Source organism: Zonotrichia albicollis, chromosome Z (assembly GCF_047830755.1).
Source record: "Zonotrichia albicollis isolate bZonAlb1 chromosome Z, bZonAlb1.hap1, whole genome shotgun sequence".
Classification (NCBI taxonomy): domain Eukaryota; kingdom Metazoa; phylum Chordata; class Aves; order Passeriformes; family Passerellidae; genus Zonotrichia; species Zonotrichia albicollis.
In genome coordinates, this window is record NC_133860.1 from 50,688,718 (window position 1) to 50,704,318 (window position 15,601).

At 37.2% G+C, this 15,601-nt stretch overlaps 1 protein-coding gene across 6 annotated transcripts in view; it reads right to left on the bottom strand.

Moving 5' to 3' along the window:
* Window positions 1-15,601, bottom strand: part of BNC2 (basonuclin zinc finger protein 2) — a 328,349-nt gene that overhangs the window by 236,321 nt on the left and 76,427 nt on the right. For all 6 annotated transcript variants that reach the window (XM_074532754.1, XM_074532753.1, XM_074532750.1 and 3 more), the window contains exon 2: window positions 989-1,189. In XM_074532754.1, coding sequence (XP_074388855.1) covers window positions 989-1,189 — 201 coding nt within the window. The remainder of the gene's footprint in view (window positions 1-988; window positions 1,190-15,601) is intronic.

Genomic DNA, 15,601 nt, shown 5'->3' on the forward strand with positions numbered 1-15,601 from the left:
TCACCCTGTTAAAAACCTCCAGGTTGAACTTCCCTCCCCTGCTTGAGCCCCATCCAAGCTGAAAGTTTGTCCCTCTCTTTTTTTCTTTTTTTTTCTCTCCTTTTTTTCTCCCCCTTTTTTTTAATCCCTTTTCCCTTCCCCTTCACCCAGAAGAGCCAAGCAATTGTGCAAAATTTACTGTAACACACAAGGCGCGTATCACCAAGTGCATGGTACAGAGACACTGGCTCCTGTGATTAATTATCAGTTATAACTGGCCTTGCAGTAACATTTTCGCTTTCCCGTCAGAACCGGCATACCAAGCTGCCTTAAACGCGGCCCCCGGTGAAGGAGCAGCTCTGGGGAGGACGCCAAGGCTCAGCTCCGCAGAGAGAGGGGGAGCGAGAGAGGGAGCAAGCGGGGAGAGGGAGCGGGAGAGGAGAGACCCGAGCACTGAAACTGTCTCCTCTAACGACCCTCAGCTCCGTGCTGGCAGCAGCTCCAGCAGGACAGCTCGTCGCTCCTTCCCCCTGAATAAAACTGTGTTCTGCCACATGAAGTCAATTATGCCGTTCTGAGGGGCCCCCTAAATTTAGTATCAGTTTGATTTTGGGGGCTTATGCACTCAGGAAGAAAAAGGAGTTTTCCTGGGATAGCAGATACTTTTATTTATGGGACGGGGGGATAGCAAAGGGGAAAATGCTGGAACAAAACAAAAGCAAAGAAAGAAAGAAAAACAATCTTACTCAGAGCAAAGCTCCATTTGGAAACTTTAAAACAAATGCTCTGCTTTTACTTAAGGCTTTAATATTTTTTTCTTCTTTTAAAAAGGAGCCCTTAGGGAAGAAATGAAGTAACCATGCACATTCCAATGACATAGTTATGACAGTTCAGAGGCTAACTATGTAGTGATGAATGAAACAAAAATGAAACGTGGAAAGAAAGAGAAAAAGGAGGGAGGAGAAAAGCACAAAAATTCCATGTTTTAAAATAAACGAAAGTAACGTACCTGTTGGGACATTCTGAATAAGAGGTTAGTGTCAGTGTTCTGCCATGTCCCCATGAAACCAGAGTCGGTCGCTGCCGTTCTTGTTCCGAACTGCATGGAGTTGTCAGTGCAGGAGTCTCTTAAAGTCAAGTCTCTTGCCCTCTTTCGCTCTCTGTGTCTCTGTGTGTGTCTGTCTCTCACATCCACTTCTGCCTCTTCTGACTGAAAAGTGAAGGTGGATTTTTTGAGCCTCTTGGCAGCGAGTAGCAGGAGTGTAGTGTAGTTAAGAAGCTAGCTGCACTGTGCATTTCATTTGGGAAGGGGGGATTCAGGGGAGAGGGTCAGAGCTTCTTTCGCACCTTCAGCAGAGAGACCCCTATCATTTATGCATAGATTGTGACTCCCCAAGCTCGCCTTTGCTCAGTTTAACAGCTGCCTGTCAGGTGTGCATGCAGCACTAAGGAGACCCAACCATCAGCTTCAAACTCTCAGCCACTGGATGTCATTGGATAGCAGAGCAAAGAGTCAACTGCACTGCTCCTCTGTCAGGCACCAAATGACATCCTGCACTAACCCTTCAGTCTACAGATACACAGATACACACACACGCACATTCTCTCTAAGTAGCACAATGATTAGAGTGAATTGGGAGGAAAAAAAAGGCTGTGGCCCTTTCCCTGTCTTTCTCTGTTTTTTCTCAACAATGCTGTCATGTACAGCATGTTATATCTGACACTTGCCTACCACACAGGATTAGCAAATCCAAAGAAAAAGAAAAGAAAAAAAAGAAAAAGCGAGAAAGCAAGCAATTAAATACATTCAATTTTAACTTACAAATAAAACATAAAAGTTGGCTTGATTATTTTCTAAATACTAGTCAGAAAAGAATTGCAGAAGTTCGCTTCTATCCCAAAAGAAACTCTTACCCAAGAGGGAAAAAAATACATGATCCAACTTCTTTTGAAATAAAACTAGAAAGTCGCACACTCATTTCATCTCTTACACCCCTCTCTCTTGTTGCCCACTGCTAAGAGTCTTAAGCAGAATCGAGAGCAAGAAAGGATGGAAAAAATGACAAAGCTAGCCTTTCCTTTCCCTCCCCCAAAAGATCAAAAGTAGTTTTTTGTTTTTTTTTTTTTTTTTTTTTAAGAAGCTGGTTGAAGCAGATACAATACACCTTTCAAATAGTAAAGAACAAAGAAATTAACTACAGCAGAAAAGAATCTGGTCCCACACAGCTAAAAAGTAATGCAAAAACCCCACTGTTTTTCCTTTAAGATCTCCTGTACTTAAGGTACAGTACTATACATCAAGTTAAATAACACTATTGCAATACTGCTCTTAATTACAAAGGCTTTCTAAATTTAATCTTATTTGAAAAATTCTCTTACCCATTTCATCCTTTATATACAGAAAAGAAATCATAACTCTGCAAAAACTTCATAAATAAAACAAAATTCATGCAACCTTATAAAAAATGGCCAGAGTTAAAAAAAAAAAAAAAGGTATCCTTTCCCACATAAGGAACATTCATCTTCTAATAAAATCTACAAATTTAGGAGGACAAATGTACCACTCACTGCTTTTTTCTTAACTCAGGAATAACAATAAACCTCACTCTCTGAAACAACAAAAGAAACAGAGGAGAGCTTCAGTGGCAGCTCTGTGTCATTAGTGTGCAATGAGAAAAGATGAGAAGATGTACACTATGTTGACACAAATGTGCCTTCCCCTCTAGACCCTACATCTCTTGAAAGCTTTTCTGTTAAACTTTCCTTCAGTTCAGCACCATTAAGTACAAAAAAAAAGAAGTCTCAGAAGCAGCAAATTCAATATCCAAGAAGAAACAAGGAAGAACCCCAAGAACTGTTGCTTTAAAATATATTAAGTCCACTTGTGGTCAATAAAAATATTCTCTACTGGGGAGGGGAAAATGACACTTAGGAGTCAATTGTACCAACAGTGGCTGTACCTTTACAGCTAGCTATTAGCCCCTCCAACTCCCTCTAAAATTTGCCAGCCTCTTCATTTCTGAAGTGGCACTCAGTGCCTCAGTCAAGCTGCATGCTCAGCTCCTGACCTTCCCACTAATGGCTGTTATTTGTGGGAGGCTTAAGGACACTGTCAATAGCAAGCTTCCTCCTCTCCGTTCTGCATCTCTTGTGTGCTCTCGCTCACAGTCTTTATCTCCATCTCTTACCCACTCCCCCCCTCCCCCCGCAGCGTTTTCCTGTCCTGCAGTCCTCTCCTCTCCCAGAGAATAAAACAACCACCCCCACACCCACATCCATGCACACACGCATGCATGAGCGTGCACACAAACACACACAAAATCAACTGGAGTGCAGCGGCAAGCACCTGCAGTAATAGACTCTTTTATTAAAACTGTTATTCTGCAAGACTTGAAATTCCCAGTGGACCGGGCCATGTCAAAGCCGATATAATTAACTAGAGGCTCAGCAACGGATCAATTACCAGACAAGCAAGTGATAGTGAAATCAATGAAAGATCATCAGCCACATTATCAGTGTTGCAACTCATTAGGGTAAAACTGAGAAATGTGCTCAAAGCCAGCCCAAGCAAGGTGGCATTACAAAACAAAGGGCTAATTTGGAGACCCTGCTGTGAACAATCTGTAACAGAATTAGCCTTTTTTTCCCCTAAACTGCAGAGCTAAGTAACGAAATGTGACAGACTGAGAGAAGCAGTTTATTAAGACACCAACTCCAAGTTTATTTAGTTCATAAACTCTCTCCTAGAAAATCAATACAGTCTGTACAGGGTTATTAGGCTGACTAGCTAATACATCCAAATCTGGTCTTCCCAAGCAGAAATCTTGGCCAGAATGCTACAACCTTACAAGAAATCTAAGCTCATTCGGATCACTGTATCAAAGGAGGACTATCATTTAATTGTCAAATGTGTGACTTCTACATCCCAGCTTCAGAACGTTTTCAAAAAGATATATTCCCCCCCCCCCCCCCCCCATCCCCACTAACATGACAGAGAAGAAACAAAATTTAGTCTGTCAGTCCCAGTCCAGCTCAGGTCATCCTTAAATTTAGTGTCTCTACTGCATCTTGCTTGGCAAAATAATGCCAGCACAGAAAAAAACAAAACAAGAAATACTGAATTCAAGAAAACAAGAAATCCCTGAATTTCAAACAGGGATATGAAAAGTAGCAGCCAATAAGGAGATAAAAGTAACCAAGCAGGAAAAATACAACAGAAGCCAACCTCCTCAAGTAGCAGTTTAAGCCTCACCTAACTGTACAGAAATGAGTTTGGGGATTGGGGTGAAAAGGGGGAAAGGAGGGAGGGTAGAAAAAAAAACAAGGAGAGGAGAGGAAAAAAAAAAAAAAAGCAAACCCCACAACTTTAGTATACAAACCCCACAACTTTAGTATACAAGTCTGGCACAAACTAAGCATTTTCTCTCCTCTTTGGCTAGCTCAAATGAGAATCTGAAACACTATAGTCAAGGTAAGGGCTCTAAAAGAATTTGAAAAAATCCTTTCAAAATCATTTTAAAAAACCTCATTTTCAATAGATTTTTAATCAGGGAGTATGTTCTGCAAGTATTTTACTGCTATCCAATGGCATTTGTGCTGACAGATAAAAGGATCTGTGAAATTATTTTACATTTTCACCTCCTGGGAATATCCAGATGCTGAATAGAAGAGGTGCCTACAGAATCCAGCTTCTAATGGAACTTAAAACAGAGTGCAGTTGTCTGCTTGTGTTTTTTGAAAATGTTACATGCTTTGTGGACTATATGTAGTGTTAAGGGTATTTTATTCTTTTCCTTTTAAATAATACTTATTACTTACTTTCAAAGACAATTACATTATCTGCACGACTTTCTGAATCGTTTAAAAATATAATTTGTTGATTTCATCTCTCCTCTGAAAACTACTGATACAGAAGTGCACCATATGGCAAAAAAGGATAGGAAAGGTGATTACAGAAAATCCAGGTGATGCCAAGAAGAAAATCTAGCGAGCAGAATATGCGATATAATGTAAATGTATCCTACTTTTTTCTAATTTCCATTACTCTGACAGTTTAAGTGTTAATTAGTTCAGTCAAAGGGTTAATGCAAATAGTTCAAAATGACTAAACATTGAAAAAATATTTTCTTCTTTTTGTTCCAATTACTCTGTATTATTAATTAAGCTGTTAAAACATGCAACAGTTACTATCTCCTTAATGTTCAATAATATGTAAACTCTTTAAAGAGATTTTTGTTCCACGACTCTGCTTTAGATATTAATCAAGAAAATAATTACAGAGGAATTTAGTAAAAAAAATCTACATGCATATAACTATGTACTGTACATGTACGTTCAACGAGGTCCAATTAGTTGGAAAGAATTTGCATTTCAGTTAGTATGAGCTAACAAGACTGTAGGGAGACAATGTGATTCTACTCGCAGGGCAAGAAAGAATGGTGTTTTTCTGTAAGCATTAATTCCCATAACTGATCATTTTAAAATGTTACTGATCTTTACAGTATTTGTTTTTCAAACATCTAGGAGTTCAGTATAAATGTTTATATTAACTGTACATGAAGCAGTGTCCCCGAGACGACTCCTGGGGAAAAAAAAAGATAAAACACTGAGCAGAGATTTATTATTTCTCTTCATTTAGTTTTTGCATATCTATTTAAAGATAAAGAGCAATCGATTATTCTAAAGGAGAGGTCCTTATATTTGATGTTCATTCACCGGATTCATCAAAGTCACGGGGAGAAGATTCAGAAAACTTTGTCGTTTTATACAAATGTACCAATCTTCAATAATAATGATAGATACACACACCATACACAGTTACTGAACTTCTCTCCTAAGTGTCTCCACCCTCAACCAGTTTACTGTCTAGTACCTGTAACTCCCAGAGTTCATTTGGCTGCAGATATTAACAGTTTCTCTAATTTGTAATGACAGCAAACTGGCCTTTGCTCTTCCCACATTCACTATTCATTTCTAGGCTTGGTTAAGTAGATAGCTGGGTTAAAGATCAGTGGTTTTTCATGTGACACATTCTGCTATTCATCTAACAGCTCGTCAGGACAAAACTGTCCCTGTTCTTGCCAAAATAATGAAAATGGTCCTCTACATCGCATGACAATCAGCCCTTGCTTGTGCTGAAACAACTGAGCTTATATAGTTGGGTTGTTTTAAAGACATTTTGGAGCTGCCTATTCCACACTGCCTCCAAAAAAGTACATATTTGACCAAGTATGAAATAATTCTTCTCCTTACAATAATGTGTAAGCAGAGACTGTAACAATCACATTAAATACTTTATCCATGGATAACAATGAAGTTGTGAATTGTGTCCTATCAGGAATATTATCTCATACTTGAAAATTATGCAAAGCCATCTTGATGTTCATATTCAAAGAAGTGGTGAATCACCCGTGGTAATGTCATTCTTTATCAACTCCTTCTCCCTAAGAATTATATAAGGGACTCACTCTGCAACATCTGTTCGACTCTATGAAATGTTAACAGATGTCTAAAATGAAAAAAGAAAAAGGCAGAGGGGGTAATAAAAGAAACCTCCTCTGAACAGATAATCCACCCAAATTTCCACATTCTAAAGAAAAAATATTGACAGCACTGTATTGTCTCTGAAACCTGTCATCCTGACTTTGTAAAACATTTTTCTGTAAGTTTTAATAGGCACCTTCTGATTTTTAGCCAAAATGCATTGGACTGATTATGTATTATCATGTAACAATGAGACCGAATTTCTTTAAGTCCCCTGCCCTGTGTTCCAAATGTTCTTGCTGAATCCTTCTCTATCTTACCTAAACTATTGTGCATTTATGAATCTGTTTTGCACTTTGATTTGGAAGTGTCCACATCTATATTTTACATCTCTTCTTTTGTTTTGGTTTTGGTTGTTTTGGTTTCTTGCTGTTTGTTTGGTTTTTTGTTAGGAAGAATTTTCAGGTTGAACTGAAGCATGGCAAAACCTCAACTGAATTTTTGCTGTAATTAAAAATCATATTTTCGAACACTATTTACTCTAAATTGGTTATTCAGCCTTTTCTTTAGTACGTGATGTGACAGGACACTTATCCTCAAAGACAACTTTTGATCATGAGCCTTTCTGTTATGAGCTGTAGTTCCTAGCAAGCTGTCACACTGCAACTGATCCTAGTCACATCTTTGCCAAACTATGTATCAGCATTCCATACCACAGAGCCCTTATGGAGACTGCTGAAACATGGCACTAGCAAACATAAGGGGAAAACTGTGACCTATTGCTGGCAGATAAAACATCAGAGATTATCGAGATTTTAGTCACGCAGATGCTACATTTTAGCAAGTAAAAGAAACAAAAGAAAAGTGAAATTCAGAAAAAGTAAGCACACTTACAAGAAGACAATTACATCTACATATGTTATTATATCTATATATGTTGTCCTTCAGTATGTAACATGATGTTGGAGTCTACTTGCTGGTTTGACGGGGAAGAACATAAATATGGTGGATATTACAAAAATTAGAGGAAAGCTCTTGTTATCTTAAAGTGATTAGTAACACACAAGTTTGATTTCTTGTTTTTCTTTGGTTGTGCGGTGTTTTGTTTCATTTTGTGGGTTTGTTTGGATAGGGTTTTTTATTTGAACAACCCAATATTGGAAGTTCAGGCCACCTGCAACTCCTTTTTATAGGGAGCTCACACCTATGTTTCTCTACTTTGTAAGGGAGATGTGTGAAATATATTAATTTGTCTGCTCAACAACAGAGGAGTACACACAGGAGAAGGAGAACCATAGCAGAAGGAACCAAAGAATCACAATTCCAGTAGCTACACATAAATAAGTGAAAAACGCAGGTGAAATGGAAGATGCAAAATGTTAGAAAAACAAGTAACTTGATAAAAACAAACATAATGCCAAGTTATAGCAGTTTGCTGAATATACCAATTAAATCTTGGAAGTGATTAGTTGCTGTTTAAAAAGTATTCTCCACATGAGCATGGCTTTTAACTAGTAACAATCACTACATATGTATGGATAAAGCAGTAAATGAAAAAAAAGTCCATGCTTTTCTCAGAAGAATTTTACATGTCCAGCAGAAATTTGGTGCAAACTCCCCAATTTGCAGGCAGGTAAACAGGGCAGCTTGTTCTGCGCATATGGCAGTTTCACATCCATTCTTCATGTCACATCAGTGGTTTTTTCAGTGTCTTTTTCTGACAAGAAACTATCTATTTATTACTTAATTGTTTACAGCAAATGGTAATAGATAAGAATGTTAAGGTATGAGAATCTGGTTCAAAGCAGAGTAGATACAAAAGACTTTGATTTAAACTGTGCATTTAATGAACTTTCCATATAGCCCATCACTGAAATAATAGTGGTATTTAGTAATTCTGTTTTGATTTATTAGGAATTAAGCAGAAAGAGGACACCTGACATGCCATATAATATAGGAAGTTGTTTACCACAAAAATTAATTGTATTTCACCTTTAAAATAAAATATTTCAAAACCAGGTGTATCTGCTGGAACTTAAGTTCAAGATTCAACAGGAATATTACCAAGCTCACAGCAATGGTTAAAAAAAAAAACCCACATCAACCTCATTTATGTAAATCATTGAGAAAAAACAATTCAAACACTTCAGTCTGAAAAACCTCACATTTACATAGGTTTACATCCACAGATTATTGCTATATTATTATACAGGTATACTACTCTATTAAACTATCCTTCAGCTATTGATTATCTGGGTTAAGCAAGGTTTATTGTTTTAATACTAAACTCTGAAAGTTTATTTTCTGAAAAACAACCTCTAACTGTAGAAATTGTCCATTGGATACCAGCTTAGTACAAGACCTTTACAAAGCGATTTATTCTTTGGTAGCTAATTTCATTACTCTCATCCTTTTAGTAAACTGTCTATAACAAGCAAGGCCTTTGGATCCCACAACAGCCTAAAGGGCTTAAGTGTAGGCTAAGTTTATGATCTAATTACTCCATAGTATAATCCATTGTGCCATTTCCTAGTTGCAATTATTTGGTGTCTAAAAAATAAGTCTGTCATAATTAAATAATTAAAATTACCTAAAAAGGAGAGGGGACGGGCTGGTAGTATATAGAACAGCTGAATATTAGATAGCTGAAAAGACACTGCATGCACAAATGCAAGACTGAATTAAGAGCAGCTATTTTTTTCTAATTACTGACTCATTCACAGTACACAGAATTGCCTGAACTGCCCAGTGTCCTACTATCTCTCTGGACAATTAGGAAAAGCTGCATTAGCAAGAACTCAGCATTCTCTGTCTCACTTCTCTCTGGAGAACTGGGGAAATGATGAGCTCCATCACCTGGCCAGCAGCAGCAGCAGCCACAAAGTCACCTCAGGGACTTGGACGAAGAGATTCATCTGCAGCCTTGGCAGCGACTGAAGTATGCCTTACTAACAGACAGTCACACGACCACACACTGGCACAAGGTCCTTTCATTAAGAGCTGTTGTCTAAGTGACCTGTCACAGAGTTTCATAAAGCAGCATTAATACTGTGGGTCAAAATGAGATTGATCTTTGAGCTCCGTGGTCTCCTGTTGACAACAGTGCATTATAAAACCAATACTAAATACTTTATAAACAGGTCTCTCCTCTAGTGTATTAGAGGAACAGAGGATATTTCATGCCCTATAGTTAGATAGCCACATATCCATCAGACAATTAAATAATTTATAAGATACTCAGAAGTGCAATAAGACTCAATAAACTTTTAAATACTTACAAGCTACTATTTTGTTTGAAAACATAACAAAACCAACCAACCAAGCAAAAAACTCTGCTCACCTGAGTACAGAACATCAGTAAAATTCAGGTTTTATATTATCTTTTCACGTGAAATATCCTCATTGCACACACACACAAAAAAATTAAAATCCAGCTCTTCACTCAGTTAAAAAAAAAAAAAGAAGAAAACTTAATTGCTTTAAAAATATTTGACGAGTTTCCTACATTATTACTTTCATTACTTTATATTTCAGCTTCCTCTGCTTGGCATCAGACTGCTTTTTGTCCTTTTGTATACTCTGGCCAACATGGCTGCAAGAACCTTCTCCTCTGCAATGCCTGCCATCTGGAACCACCATGCTGCATTTCTCTCCCTCATTCTCCATCTATTTTCAGACTTCATCTGGAAACAATATGTCTCTGTTCTGATGTCTGGGTCTCTTAACTTCTAGTAAAAAGGGAAAAAAACTTTTAACTTTATTAACTCTGCATAGTGTTTTGGAGATAAATTTTGTGCGAAAGATACTATACAAAACCATTTCTTTATTAAATTACACAACTGCAGGGGCAGAATTTACAATAAAAAGTGATCTAGAAATACTACCTATTCTGTTAAATGTAATATACAAGGCTGTGTGAATTTCTTAAGAAATGGCTTCAATATAGAATGAAAAAATATTCCTAATTTTAGTAATTCATTCATACTTTCAAAAAAACCAGACATGAGTTGGCTCACTTTTCAAAAGTTGTGGAAATCACGTAGTTCTTAAAGGCAAATATACCTGAAAAAGTTTATCACATTTGGAAGAAAGTGAGCATATGTACTTCTCTTTTCCATCCCACAGAAAAGATGTTCTCTGTGCTCCTACCATAGCAGATGAAGAGACAGTAATTGCATATAAACACTGTAAATATATTCCTACAATATTTGCATGCTGGTTATGTCAGCAATGTAGGAGGTTCAGCTCCTATAATTTTAGGACATCATAGGGCAAATAAACTTGTTTCTTCTTTGGTTCACCTGCAAAACCAAATGCTCTGTATCAAGAGTCTGAAATTTTCACACATACTAGTGTCTGAATCTCTCTTAAAATTAAACACATAAACAGAATTTTGATAGAATACAATTATCTATTCTGAACGGATGTCTGTAAATTTGTTCTAAGTAACTTTAAAAACTGAAATTTGTCTTGCTGGGAGTAGTTCCCAAACCACCACAGGCACGGACCTTTGTATAGTACTGCGGAGGCCATGGTTTCACAGACAAGCCACATTAATACTGGATAGCAAGCATCTGGAACCCACAGCTGTGTGTGCTCCAGCCCCAAAGCACCCACAAGTCTATGCCAATTCAAACCCCTATTCCCAACCCACAAATAAACCATGCTGGTTTTCTTTAGGAACTAGACCTGACTTTTAAGCTTTAAGGTTTTCACCATTCACACAATTGAAGAGAGAATAGGAATGTTTGAGGAAAGGGGCAAATATGCTCTAAAGGAAGGTTATGATGGTTCCTGCCTTGGCTTTCTCATCCAGCCTACTTGGGACAAGCTGACCCACAGGGACCTTAAAAGCACCATTTAAAAACGAAACTGGATTTCGTTTTTGCAGTCATTGCAACAGACTTACAAGGCTGGCACCAAAGAAGTATCTACAAGTCATGGAAATGCCAAGGATTTGAGGGGTGGGGTTTGGGGTGGGGGTGGGATTAAAGGATGGGAGAAATGGGGAGTGCAGTGTTTTCCAGACAATAGCATTGGTCCTTAAATTCTCCTTTGTACAACACTCCTCTTCTGTTTAGCCTGCACCTAAAGGGCACAAAGGCAGCTCTAACCTGCATTTCACAATAAAACTCTGTGCCACACTTCAATAGCGTTTGAAACTTTACTACATGTACAATAGACAAGAAAAAATATGTCTCTCTCCTTACTAAAATACCTTATATTGTCCTCTGCAGGACAAATCTCAGGCATTTCTGAAACCAAACAAGGAAAGATAGATACTTTCGAGTTACTTTCGTCTGAATTTTTGTAAGATTTCCCATTGTCTGCTAACGGGTCCTAAACCAAAAGGCCTATGCTTGTTCATATTTTTCTTCCCCTGAAATGTGGTTGTTTCATCCTTTTACTTGTGCTGTATACCAAACAGAAGCTTCATCTTTTGGATATACACATTTTATTACCTGGGTTTAAATTACTTTGCTTACTACTTTTAATCTGAAAACCGGGCTTGCATGTTCCTGTGAGATACATAAATGTCCCTTCAAAAACTCACCAATTTTGCAAGAGAGCCTCTTCTACTTTATGCCAAAATACATCTTGGAAACACCAGCAAGGTTCAATCATAGCAAAGAGTGATAGTTCCCAAAAAAAGATGGTTACTTGGAAAATGTAAAGGAAGGACACTAACATCAACAGATTTATCCCAGAGCTGGTGGATGTGAAGTGAAGGAAGTTCACCCAGAGCTGGCATTCATCCTCAGTCATGTTAATTCTCTAAGGACGAGGAATACTCAGGGAAAGGAAACGGCTGAGTATAAGTGATAATTACCAAGCTCCCTCAGGATGCCAGCAGTTAGATGCCAGTGTTCTCCCTCCTTTTCCAAAATTTAATGCCACTCTTTTGATTTCCATCTAGAAAAGCAGTATTGAGCAAGAAAATGGGTAACCTATTAGAAACACTAGTGTAGGTTTTATTGGCTGGTTGTATACTAAAAAGAGAACTAGAGAGACAGTCATTAGAGCACAGGATAGTTATGGTACTATAACTATCATCAGCTGTCTTTCATCCAACTCACTTCCAGGACACCTGCGAACATGTCAGAAGCCAATCATGAAAAACCCAAACCAAATCCAACATTCAAACCAAAACCCAATCCAAAACTCAACATAGATTCATTTTAGGAAAAGGAAGCATTTTTGCAGGTGGGATGATAATTATTTTGTAGTCTTAGAGAGAGTCTTGGATCCACACAAAGTATAATCTTAAGCAAAACTGCACAAAAGGAAGGTATGTCCTGTTCTGCTTAAAAGATGAAATTTGTCTTAGGAGCAAATTTGGATGGAGATGGAAAAACTGCCTTTTCTCTCTGTTCTGGAGAGCTGATCCTCTAGGTTTGAGCCTTCCAAAGTAGAAAAATCTCGGTGAGTTTTAAATCAAAGAGACTGAAAGAGTAAAGCAATGTAGAAATTTGAACAATGAAAACTTTACCCATATTTTTACTCCCTTCTCACATACAAGATTAATACAACAAGACTTGAGAAAAAAAAATATGCTAAGCCAAGCAAAATCAGACCACAAGCAGGTTTATTTGCTTTGCAGGTCACTTTTCAAAAGGAATACATGATAAGCATTAATGTAAACACATGGAACACACAGAGTGTCATACGCTTCACTTAAAGGAAGAAATGCACAAAAGCAATTGATGTAAAAAGAATACCTTGAAAGCACAGAAAAAAATCAGCTGTTTCCTGTCAAATAAAGCAAAGTCCTTAAAATAATCAATTTATCAACTTTAAAAATTATTTAAGAAATTAACCTTGAACTCTCAGCTCCCATATTACTGGGAATGCTCCTGCAATTACACTACAGAAGTAATCTCATCCCTATACGGGAATCAGGAACTGATTTCTAAATATTTCTCAATCAGTGACGTACCATTATTTTTATACTGAATTTCTTTTTTGTGACTGTATTTAAATTATCTTTTTGCTTATGCTTTTTTATAATGTATTCACGATTTCAGAAATAGTAATAACATCTTCAGCTACTCATTTAGGAATGTTATACTTCCCATTCTTTCTTTCTTTTGAAACCTGTCATGACAATTTTACTTTCAAAAAAATAAAAAGCAATCTTTCAGTATCCCAACACGTTTTATCAAATTCATTCAAAGTTTATTTCTGATCTTTGATAAACAAGAAAACATTTATCTGGCAAGCTGGAATCCTATAATTGTACACAAATGATCAGCAGCTGATTTTCACAAGATATGAAGCAATGTATGATTTTTTTTTAGTTCAGAACTGAACTCAAAAAATAAAACTCTTTAGGAAGCTGAGATATTTTGAATTTTCACTTGTAGACAGTTTCTCTCATGGTGACTTACACAATAACAGAGATGGCTTCATTGCTGTTAGCTACATCCTACATGTATTAAAGTGAAGTTTAAGAGACTTAAAACCAGGCTGATCCCATCTCCCTGCTCCAGCTGTGCTGAGTGCTGTACCAGCAAAAGGAAAGGAGAATTCCTGTCTAGAAAGGTTTATAGCCTGAATAATCAAAAGAGACAACAGATAGAAGAAAGGAATTATCTCATCCTGATTTTTACTATTGGGAAACTGATACATAGAGCTGGAATTTTAAAAAGTGCTTCACACCCAGAGTTCACAACAGATTTTCAAAGAGCCAAGAATAGCGGGTATCAGAATACAAACTGAAAAGAGTTACTGGCATAAAGCTTCACCAGAACTTTAAATGAAATAAATGTAGTTTATAGTTAAGCTGAAAATGAAACAATACTCTTCTGAAAATATTGTTAACATTCTACAAAATATTGTAAACTCACTGATGCTCTTGCTCTCTTCCTTCTTTACTTTACCCCCACCCCAAGCATACAGACATTTTTCTGTCACCTCAAATACTAATTTCACTCAGTGTCTCTTATGATTAACTAAATTCAAGACATACACACCAGAGACAGCAATTAGAAGTACACTGAAACTCCTCCCAGGTTTTCCTCCTAATCCTGAATACAACTTGATCACTGCAGGTCAGGTGCATGACTTGATATTGATGCCTTAGAGGACCAAGTCAATGACTCTACAGTTTTACTGCTGTTTGTTCCACACAGCAGCATCAACATTCACTAAACGTGTAGTAGACTGCTAAGTAAATAAAACAGGTGGATGAAAAGTTATAAGCAACAATATAAACTGAAAATTGCAGTTCATTCATATAGATGCCCACTTCTAAAAACAATTTTGAAGAACATTTCATTAGAATCTGAAATGCATGTTTCTAGTGAATTTCAATATACATTTGATTTACAAATTCCAGTAAAAGTGTGCCACAGCTGGCAGGATAAGTTACTGTAATAAATCACTATTAAATAACTGTAAATCTTTAGAATGGCATAATTTCTAATAAAAAAATATGCATGCAAAACTGAATATTTGTGGAGAAGCATTCTTCATGTAGAGGAAAGCAAATTACAGAACTTACCATCCTGGTAGTACAGGATAATTCAATGAGTAAATGCTGGAATAAAATTCACATAAATATTGCCTAATCTATTGCAATTTCATGCTAACAACTGCATCTGAACAAATTGCATGGTAAAGGGTGATGGTAAACGTACTACATTTGAGAGCTTTTTTATGTTAAACATTCACATTTCTGGTAGAAAACTCTGGCTCTTGCAATATATCATCAAAGCAGAAAATGTACTTTCCAAATACCATGTAAATGTTGCTAACTGTTCCTCTGCACTTCAGAAATACCTTCTACATTGGAGTTTGGTTTGGTTGTGGTTTTTTGTTTGTTTGGGTTGTTTGTTTTTTTTTTTTTTTTGGGTGGGGGCGGGAAGTAGGCTTGGTTTCTTAGGGATTTTTGGGGGTTCTTTTTTGTTTTTTTTTTTTTGTTTGGGAGGTTCTGGTAGGGTTTTGGCAGAGGTGGGAGGAGGAGGAAGGTTGGGAGCTTTTCAGAGAAAAAAACCAACCCAACAACAAAAGACACCAGCAAACCCATCCCAAAACATGTTACCAAAAAGCCCCTAATACTTTCACTTTAACCTGTGCTGCCTCTGATGTGCAGCAGATGGACATTTACAGTAATCCATTGCTGCAGAAATCAGCTGAA